Genomic DNA, 11,424 nt, shown 5'->3' on the forward strand with positions numbered 1-11,424 from the left:
TATTTATTTCTATAAATTGCATTTATATACATTTTATTTGATAATATCTTGACTAGGCATTCTGTGTTCTGGTGAAAAGTTCTACAAATAAGCATTAGGCAAGAAAACAAATAAAAAGCAGCCCTTTTTAAACTTAGATGAACAGATGTGCCTGATTTGAACAGAGTCGTCATTCATTTTTATGACCAGAAGCTGCCAACTGATTCATGAACTTGTGCGGAGCGCTTGAAAACAGCAGACAGTGCCTTTTCCCACAGGATCCTGTAAATACTGAGCATGCAGGTCTACAGGACGCTCTGCCAACTGAAAGTGCAATGTAAACCTGTGCAGAAACGGAAACAAAGGAGCTGCACAGTATCAGCAGGGATTGTGTTACCCAACGGCCAGCAGAGGCCTACATCTACACAACTACACCTCATCCTCACCACAACCTGTCTGACAAAGACTCCACACAGAGATATGAGAGCCTTTGATGTGCCTGTTATAAACCTTTGAACCTCTTTTGTATTATGATACAGTTTCACCTTGATTGTACCAAGCACGTCTTTATTTAGTTGTTACTCTGTATTTATTTACATACGCAAGTCTGTTAAATTGTTCTTTTAACTTATGTTTTAAATCATTAAATTAATATTTTGCTTTAACTTTTGCAAACAAAAACAAATCATAAAAAAGTGTCAATGTGCATACTAATGATTTTTTATTTTTAAATTCTGTTAAATACTTTTAACTCTTGTTTGCATAATTAAATTAATATTTTTTGTTATTTTAAATTACGTTATTGTTTCACGCTATGTATATAAAATGTATTTTTGGATTTTTAAGCTTTTAGATTTTCTCTATACAATTTGCTGAAACTTTTGCAAACAAAAATAATCATTAAATCTTTTTCTTTTTTTTTTACATTAGTGTCCATGTTACTTTTGCAACCAACTTTTATAAATTTTAATTAATTAATTTAATTACTTGAAATTCTATAAACATTTTAATAAACATTTTGTATTTTTTAAAAAAATACTTGATACTTTTGCAAACAAAAACAAATCATAGAAAAAAATATTACATTATAGTGTCTATGTTATATTTGCATATTAATTCTTATTTATTTTTAAATTATTAAATTATATATATATATATATAATAGCATTTTATATTACTTTTATTTTGTATTTTAAGCTTTTAACTTTTCTGTAAAACGTGCTGAAACTTTTGCAAACAAAAACAGACTATAAAAAATACTTGCATTAATGTCAGTGCTTTTTGAAATAATAAAACTATTTTTTTCTGAAACGAAATAAATATGCAACATGTTTGCATTGTTCGTTTCGTATTTTAACGCTTTTGTATAACTTGCTGAAACTTTTGCAAACAAAAATCAAAGGAAAAAAACACTTTACATTAGTGTCCATTTTATATTTGCATAGTGCATTCTAACGCAAACATTTCTTATGTAGCCTAGGTTACATGGACGCTATAAAGAAAGTGTTACAAAAAAGAAAGAAAGAAAGAAAGAAAGAAAGAAAGAAAGAAAGAAAAAAAGAAAGAAAGAAAGAAAGAAAGAAAGAAAGAAAGAAAGAAAGAAAGAAAGAAAGAAAGAGAAAGTAAACTCGCAAGTAACAGGTGTTTACTCACACTTGGCCGGCGCTCATCGAGCCTCTGGAGAAGCCGTGGCTGTATGACTCCACATAGTCCTGAGTGAAACCATTATTCCCCCGCTGCGCCAGAACCTCGCTGCGCGCGTACGGGTTGAGCTCGCTGCGCGATCCGGTGCGACGTCCCATCATGTTGAGGCCGCGCTGCGAGCCGTACATGCTCATGACTGCGAAAAACGGCGGAGTTTAAACGCGAACCTGAGCTCAGATCAATCCAGCAGTCCAGAGCCTCCGCGCGGAAGAGCCGCAGTTTAGGATCTGAAGTCACACCCTCTGAGCACTCCCTCCCTCGAGTGCCCAGAGGCGTTCCTGAGAGAGAACTTTAACACATTCTGCACTGTGACACGCACTATGGACTATTTTAACGACATACTTGTTGCTAATTATCATGCATGCTTATTTATGAGCTCAGAGGAATTCATAAACCAAATACAGGATGTTTGCGATTTCATAAATGCATTGGCAGCTCCTTTTAAATGAACTGCAATAAAAGTGCTTAAATAAACTTTAAACTTAGAGTGTAATTACATTAACAAATTAAAGTGCAATGCAAACTTTTCCCAACATGCATTTTGGCACCTTTGAATATTTAAGCAAACACTGATGCACTTAATAATTCCCTTGAATACTGAAAACATTGTCGGAAAAATATACTTTTAATTGAGCACCTGTTTTTAACTTTTTAACAATATGCAAAAAAAAAAAAAAAAATGCTATTGTGCATGCAGATTTATGAGCTCAGAAAAATTATATACAGAATGTTTGCGCTTTCATAAATGCATTTGCATTTTCTTTTAAGTAAACTGCAATAAAAAGTGCTTAAATAAAAATTAAACTAAGAGTGTAATTAAAAAAACAAAACAAACAAAAAAAGGGTAATGCAAACTTTTCCCAACATGTACTTTGGCACCTTTGAATATTTAAGCCAAGTTAAGGATTGATGCACATCTCTTGAATACTGAAAACATTGTTGAAAAAATATACTTTAAGCACCTATTTTTAGCTTTTCAACAATATGCATAACACTATTTAAAAAAAAAAAAATCAGTTTCTATCATCATGCATGTGGATTTATGATCTCTTTTGCATTTGCAGCTCCTTTTAGGTGAACTGCAATAAAAAAGTGCTAAAAGAAACTTTATACTAAGAGTGTAATTAAATTAAAAAATCAAAGTGCAATGGAAACTTTTCCCATGCAACATGCATTTTGGCACCTTTGAATATTTAAGCAAACCATTAAAGTTAAAGAGTGATGCACTTAAAAAATCTCTTGAATACTGAAAACACTGTTTGTAAAATATACTTTTAGTTTTATATTTTAAGCACCTGTTTTTAACTTTTCAAAAATATGCACAAAACTTTTAGAAGTTGCTATTATCATGCATGCAGATTTATGGGCTCAGATGAATTCATAAAACACAATGTTTGTACTTTCAGAAATGCATTTGCAGCTCATTTTAAGTGAACTGCAATAAAAACGTAATCAATTAATGAAAAGTTTCATCTGTAATAAAACTCAAAATGGTAAAAAAGTGCAATGCAAACTTTTCACATCAGGTTGTAACTTTGACAACTTTGAATATTTAAGCAAGTCATTATTAAAGTCTGTTTTTGTTTACACTATTAATATTTATCAGATTATATATAGATTATATATTTCCAGTTGAAAGTGATGTTTACAAACTGATAATTAGTTATAGATCACTTATCCAATTAATAATCCAGATAAGGACTGGTTATCTGCTCCTGATGGAAAGATAATTATTTAACTACTTTTAACATTTAAAAAAATTGTTAAACAGTTTTAATATATTTATTTTTTTTTTAAAAGCCTGTATGTTTATTTTTTAATGATGTACTGGATGTTTGTTTCCTTTTTTAAATTTCATCTGTATGTTAAAATGGTCAGAAAATACAATGCAATCTTTTACAATTGGTTAAATATTTAATATTGAATATTGTTAAATGTTTTTGGTACCGGACTTCCAGTACTTATCATGTTATATTACATTTTATTACAATATTTATCATGTTACATTACATTACATGATTTAAATTTCAATCTGAAACTGATGGTTTTAGTTACAGATCACTTATCAAATTAATATGTACTTCCCACCACAAATTAAATGAAGTGGAGAAGGACATCCTTCAAAATATTATACAGCACTTTAAGCGAGATTTTATTTAAGTCCAAATGTCTGAAAGTGTCCAAAGTGGAAGAAACACCCAATTTGACAATGCATTGCTTTTACCAACCTAATAATGCAGCTTGAATCTTGGGAATGACGGACAATGGAGTGAGAGAGAGAGGCGAGTTCAACCAGAGTATCAGGTGAAATGTAACATGATCAGTTTAGGCTTTTGGAAACAAAACACAAACACACTGAGTCTCTCTCTCTCTCTCTCTCTCTCATAATAATGGAGAGCGTTTCTTATCAGGAGGGTCTTTCTGACTCACTTCCTGCTGAAAAAAGCTCAACTGCATCCTGAGTTTCTTCCAATCACGCAACACAATGAAGTTACTTCAAGAGGATTTCCCCAGACAGACAATAATAAACCAGCACAGGGTTTCAGTGCATTTCCTATAAGTTATGTGTGCTTGCTGTTTCCAGGCATGTCACTTCCTGTCTGCATGTTCATATGGATGCCACTTCCTGTCTGCGATCCATCCCGGTGTTTGTGCAGAGCCTCAAAAACAAAATAATGGATTTAATGACATGATTATAAGGTTGCATGGCAAAATTTAGTACTGATTTGAACAAAGCTTCTATCTCTGTTTGAGCAAACAGTGGTGATTGGCATTTAGCAAACAACACTAATTAAATTGGGATCTTTTGCCGAGTTGCTTAGTCTCGTCTGTATTGCTCATCATTTGTTTTCCAGTAAGTGTCGGTGGTTATTTGCATGCTGCTCATTTGTGTGTGGAGCTGCTTCACAAGCCAGTTTCCATTGGGTTTATTTGCATATTAGATCAGTCCTTATCCTCTAAAACTGCACATATACACCAATCCTGATTTAAGAGATCTGAACACGTGCAAACATGAATACACGTTATTTTTGTGCATCGAGAGGATCAGGCAGGTTAGTGTTCTCACAGTATTTTAGATGTCCTTAGTGGATGCTGGAATTACATGCTTATGATAGCAAAAAGCCAGTTACATACACTACATACACAACATACATTCAAGGTGTTTATTCTGATTATCTTCCGGTAGACATTTACTGTAGATGTTTAATCATTGACAGATTATTGCACATGTACAGATTGCACATATATTTTTCCGTCTGCTGCCTTTGATGAGTGATGTGTCACCAGTTTTATTCATTAGTCATTTTGTTTGATTTTATAGACTGCACTGTAAAAAAAAAAAGTGTTATCTTTAAAAGTAAAACATGGAAAAAAAATGCTTGAAAAAAAAACCTGTAAGTTCCTGTACTACACACAGGGAAAAACTGTAAAATATCTAACCGGATATTTCATGTAAGTTTTTACCATAAAATACTGTTAAATGTACAGATTTTAAAGGGTAAAAAAGGCAAATCAAATGAAAGTATTCTTTTTTGTAAAAACAACAGGATTTTTGTTTTTGTTTATATTTTGAATTACTGTACAGTAGATTTTATTTTTATATTTTCTGTTTTCACTACAATTTTGGATAGTTTTAGTAATTTTGTTGAGTTTTGTCATTTATTTATTTATTTAATTATTTTTTTTTGTATTTATTTATATATTTTTGTTGTTGTCTCCCCCCCCCCCCCCCAATGATGTGTTGAGGAAAGACTGCTCCTCTCTGCTGTATTAAGTAGGTTTTTATTTTATTGTTTTTGAGTGTTTAAGTCTCTATAGTCTAATGTAAATGAAATGAAGACACACTTGTGTCTTGAGTCATAATAATGCTGTTGAGACTCGGATTACTCAGCAGAAAGCAAGGGATTTGTGTAAGTATCACTGATTAAAAACTTCTCCTTCTCTTAGGGCAATTTGTTAGTCATAAAACATTTGAGCTGATTCCAGCTGTAAGTTTATATGATTATGTTAACTGAGTCTCTTGCCCTACAGCTACAAAAAGATAGCTGCAACTCACCGAAACAGATTGCATCATATATTTTATCTCAAAATCAGAATAAACAAGGACTTTGCACGAAGAACACAATTTGTTTCTTTTTTTGCATTTTGACATGAAATATGACTTTTAGAAATCTCATTATGCTTAATAATTATTCTCAATAGATTACTGTTACTGTAATACAATCATTTGCATTAGCTAAATTCATAGGTATTGCAACAAATAATGTATAAATATTTTATGCATATTATGCATTGGGTTGTTACTTGTCTTGAAAATGGTGTCGCATTGCAAAAACAATAAATTTTCTTGCTGCAAAATATAAGAGTTTTCTTTTGGTTTTGAGGTAAAATATGACCCAGATTTTTCAGATCACAACAGGTTTTATGAAATTCACTGTACCTGCACTAAAAAGAGTTGCAGCATGTCTGTGCGTTTGTGAATTTTAAAGGAAAGTGCATCTGTTATGCTTCATACTTATCATGTCCACTCTCGCTGGAGGCGACACGGAAAAAATAGACTGAACTTGTTTGCATGTGCAAGTGTCTGTGAATGACAGCCTCATTTGGAGTACTGGAAAATTAATAGAGCAAAGAGCAAGTCGATGTGAGTGTGTTAATCAGCAAATATTACTAAAGTATATTTCACCCAAAGGGTCATCCAAGCTTAGGATGAGTTTGTTTCTTCATCAGGTTTGTAGAAATGTAGCACTGCATCAGTGTATCAGCAATGGATGCTCTGCAGTGAATGGGAGCCGTCAGAATGAGAGTCCAAACAGCTGATAAAAACATCACAATAATCCACAAGTAATCCACACAACTCCTGTCCATCAGTTAACATCTGGAGAAGACAAAAGAGGAAACAAATCCAGCATTAAGATGTTTTTAGCTAAAATACATTGAGTTCATAATAACACTTCCTCCAGTGAAAAAGTGTTCTGGTGTGAATCAGGAGAGAAATCTGCACAGATCAAGCAGCGTTTAAACAGCTCTAAACAAATATTTGTCTGGATTTTGATGTGAGAGACAACAGGAGATGCACTGTTTCACTGGAGGAAGTGTTATTTTTATCAGCTGTTTGGACTCTCATTCTGACGGCACCCATTCACTGCAGAGCATCCATTGCTGAGACACTGATGCAATGCTACATTTCTCCAAATCTGATGAAAAAACAAGCTCATCTACATCTTGGATGGCCTGAGGGTTAGTCAATATTCAGCAAATGCTAATTTTTAGATAAAGTATTCCCTCAAATCTGCATTTGTACAGTCAAAGAATGCAATAATACCAAAGAAACCAGTTTTATAGTTGACGTGCAGTAAGACTTGGGTCTTGTTCTCAGAAGAATTATCTGAGAAGCAGGAGACGTCATAACTCACTAAGAAACCGTTTCTCATTGGTGATTTCTCTTTCCAACTTTCATTCTTAAGCAATAAGCGTGTGCAGTTCTTGAGAAAGAGTTTTCAGGAATGCTTCTGATTATACGTTTGGTGACAGTCAGAGCAGAGGTTTGGTGAGATCGGTGTGTGTATGTGGAGGAATGTGCGTCATGCCGAGACACGCAGTAAACATGTTCAGAAATGTGCCCCGAGCGCTGGTTAACCCGGTGAATCTCTCTCTCTCTCTCTCTCTCTCTCTCTGAGCGTTAGTGACTGTACGCATGGTCAGATGCACTCATTCACACATCCTGCTGTGAAATACTGCGACTGTGTGTCTGGACTAACACGCCGTTCACAAACAGCACGTTCTGATTGCATTATTAAAGAAGAAACGGCGTCCACAACACATTTGACTTCTGTAATGTGATGTGTTTTGAGTCTCAGAGGTGGAGTGAGTTATTTCAATCAAAGACTCCGAGTTCCAGAGAAACACACTGCACACACACACACACACACACACACACACACACACACACACACACACACACACACACACACACACACACACACACACACACACACACACACACACACGTGACCTTCATGGACCAAAAAACATAAGGGTACATTTTTCAAAATTGTGATTTATACATAATCTGAAAGCTGGATGAATAATCTCTCCATTGATGTATGGTTTGTTAGGAGGACAATATTTGTCTGAGATACAACTATTTGAAAATCTGGAATCTGAGGGAGCAAAAAAATCTAAATATTGAGAAAATCATCTTTCAAATTGAAGTGAGCTTGTTGTTCAAATTAAGTTCTTAGCAATGCATATTACTAATCAAAAATTAAGTTTTGATATATTTATGGTAAAAAATGTACAAAATATCTTCATGGAACATGATCTTTACTTAATATCCTAATGATTTTTGGCATAAAAGAAAAATATTTTTTTCAATAATTTTGACCCATACAATGTATTTTTGGTTATTGCTACAAATATACCCCAGCGACTTAAGACTGCTTTTGTGCTCCAGGGTTACACACACACACACACACACACACACACACATATATATATATAGGCACAACTCAAACTGCACTGTAATCACTTCATAAGAGAGCAGATGTGCAAAGCTGGAGTTGAATGTGCATGCATTAACTGTGTCCTGTGTTAACCTGTTTAATATCTGACATACCTCTCTACCACTTCTTTAACCAGGTGCCATTTGGAGCAGATCATGTTGCTCATTTGGAGCAGCTCCATGACAGAAACTGACTGCAGGGCTTTTCAGGAGAAAGACTCGTCTTTCCTGTAGACCCAGAACCATCGGTGACAACAAACACTTCAGGACGAACATTTGAATGATCTCAGTATTAAAGGACAAAGGGCTCCTTTCATTTTCAAGACCTTGAAGGTCATTTCAACAGTATTAAAAGTGCAAGTTTTATATGTGCATTGTATAAATGTCATGCTATTAAAATTAAAGGAGGTCATAAAATTTCCATGCATGGTAATTAACAAGTGTGTTGTTTAAAACAATTTTAAGCATATTTTTTGAAAGTTAAAAGTTGCAAATAATTAAAAATATATATTTCCAGCAGGGGCTGATATGCTTAAATCTTTGTCAGTAGATTATTAAACATGTTTGCAATAAAATTGCCAATTCCATTATCTTGCTGAGACTAATTTCATAAATGGCATTGTATGCATCCTAAATAAAAACAATTAAATAACACACAATGAAATTGTATCTTATTTTAATTTATTCCCTTAACAACTGCCATTTTTATTTAAGAATCAAGATATATGAGAGACTTTAAAAGTCATGGAAAAGTCATAAAAATTTATAAAATCTTAGAATCATGGAATTTTTTATAATTAATAAAAATAGGTATACATTTAGTCAAGCTCTAAATATTTGATTGGATACAAATTGCTATTTGTGAGTAAAAATATTTGATAAAAAAAACCCCGGCACGTCGATTTGTAGAGTTACGTAGATTCATTGTTAATAAAAAAAGATTATTCAGTAGTTGGGATTTATGTCATTTAATTATTTTAATGATTTATAATTATTTTAATATGTTACCAATTCACGTTACTGTAAATTAAGATTTAAAATAAGCAGCTTTTTCATTACAGCAAAAAATATTAGAAATCATCCCCAATATAAACAATAGTCTAATAGATAATTAATAGATAAATAAATCAAAAGGTAGACCTGTATTAAGCCTATAACAAACAACAAATTTTTTTTTTGAGAGAGAGAGAGAATGAACTACTTATCCCTAGTCACTGTCTATAAATACAGAACATGACCAAAAATATGTTGACAGCTGTTTCTAATTAACAAGTTTGTTTGTTCCAGTCAACAATGTATGACGACACTCTCGCGCCATATAATGACATTCTTGTGTAGCTACTTCATGCTTTGCTGCAACAGTTTGTGGAGGTTATTTTCTCTTTTGCGAAGCAAGATCATTTATAGAAATGTGGAAAATCTTGAACCTTGCTTGAACCTCGAATGATGTTGAAATGATGCTGATGTGTGGCACGTAATATCATATTCTCTTTACTGGGAAATCGCATCACTCTGCGGAGAAAATGAAAAAGCCTCCACTATTGCGCAATAAGAGCAGGAGGAGACCCGCCAGAGTCACCTGACTTCCCAAGAACTACTTTCTTGAAAAAATCCCTACACAGTCCTCATTTGAGCCAAAACTGAACCAGAAGTGTGATGTAAAGTTCTTGTTACCATATAGCGCTATCTGCCGGTCATTTGAAATATGCACCTCCAAAGGGAAGCAAACAGCAGCAGATCTTCTCTGCTCAAGTGTTATTCTCTAGTGCTTGCAAATGCGTAGCCTGCCGTTTGTCATGCCAAATTTGGACCACACATTTCTTAATCTAATTATTGTTTTGTTTTGCTATGCAAGATGTGCAGAGTCCTTGTTGACACTGAATTGTTTGGTAACTCTGTTATTGGTTCATCCTGACCAGCGCTGAGAAGAATAACAGGTGCCACTGCTGCAGTCTAATAAACTAACGACACCGAGACATTTGATTAGCCATTAAATAAACAAATAACTGTTAAATACGGAGAACTGCTATTTATCAATGGCAAATGACCAATTAAAAACAACAGGCAGGTCGATAAACCCCGACCCAGTTTCTCACGCATTCTCAATAGTTTATTTGTTCTAATAATATCATAAATTCGATATTTATTTTATACACATAATTACTAATTGCGTGACATTCATGCAATCATTAGAGCGATGAGAACATTTAACATGAACTAACATGGATTTTCAAAACATGTTTTAAAAGCTGATTTGTTATAGTATTTGTTCTTCATTTTACAATATTTATAATAAGTGAAATTAATAACTGTCCATGATAAACCCTCACGACTAAGCAAGAACTACAATAGAAATATAGGACTAAATTATGTCACCCTTTTTCTCACATAAAATATTTTAAACTCAAATCAATAATTTTTGGTCAGTTTATTAATTTATGCCATAATTTATTTAGGCAATATAATATAATATAATATAATATAATATAATATAATATAATATAATATAATATAATATAATATAATATAATATAATATAATATAATATAATATAATATATCCTTGACACTCTGCACTCTCTTTTTTTAATGCACATAATAATAAATTTTACAATTCAATATTTCATATCCATTTATTTATTTATATGGCAAGATAATAAACCTAATACACATTAAAATATAATAATATAATGTAATATTTCCACTCATAATACAGTCATTTAAACTCAAATCAATATTTAATTTCAATGTATTTAATTATTTATTTGGCACATTAATGTACAGTATACATAATGCACATTAAAATATAATATACTGTATTATATTATAATAATGTTTAATGCCCAGCACTCTCGTTCTTCTCACATGATAAAATCATTTAAATTCCAATTAAGATTAAATGTCCATTTATTTAATTATTTATATTGCAAGATATTTTAAAGTATAAATACACATTATAATATAATACGCAATAATATATTTAGAATATAATGTTGCTTGACACTCTGCACTCTCTTCTTTTTACTCACATTATAATGACTTTTAAAAATCAGTATTTCATGTCCATTTATTTATTTACATATTTGACAAGATAATGTACAGTAGGCCTATACATAATGCACATTATACTATAAAACACATTACATTATTATAATATAATATTAATAAGTAAAACAAAGGTTTTTGAGTAATCGGTTCTGTTTTTTTTTTTTTTTTTTTTTTTTAACTGGACGTAAA

At 32.4% G+C, this 11,424-nt stretch overlaps 1 protein-coding gene across 2 annotated transcripts in view; it reads right to left on the reverse strand.

Moving 5' to 3' along the window:
- Positions 1-1,951, reverse strand: part of wu:fi04e12 (desmoplakin) — a 40,924-nt gene extending 38,973 nt beyond the window's left edge. For both annotated transcript variants that reach the window (XM_042746513.1, XM_042746512.1), the window contains exon 1: positions 1,633-1,951. In XM_042746513.1, the coding sequence (XP_042602447.1) occupies positions 1,633-1,817 (185 nt within the window). In that variant the 5' untranslated portion in view covers positions 1,818-1,951. The remainder of the gene's footprint in view (positions 1-1,632) is intronic.
- Between the last annotated feature and the right edge of the window lie 9,473 nt (positions 1,952-11,424).

The sequence above is a fragment of the Cyprinus carpio genome, chromosome B20, assembly GCF_018340385.1.
Source record: "Cyprinus carpio isolate SPL01 chromosome B20, ASM1834038v1, whole genome shotgun sequence".
Lineage (NCBI taxonomy): Eukaryota > Metazoa > Chordata > Actinopteri > Cypriniformes > Cyprinidae > Cyprinus > Cyprinus carpio.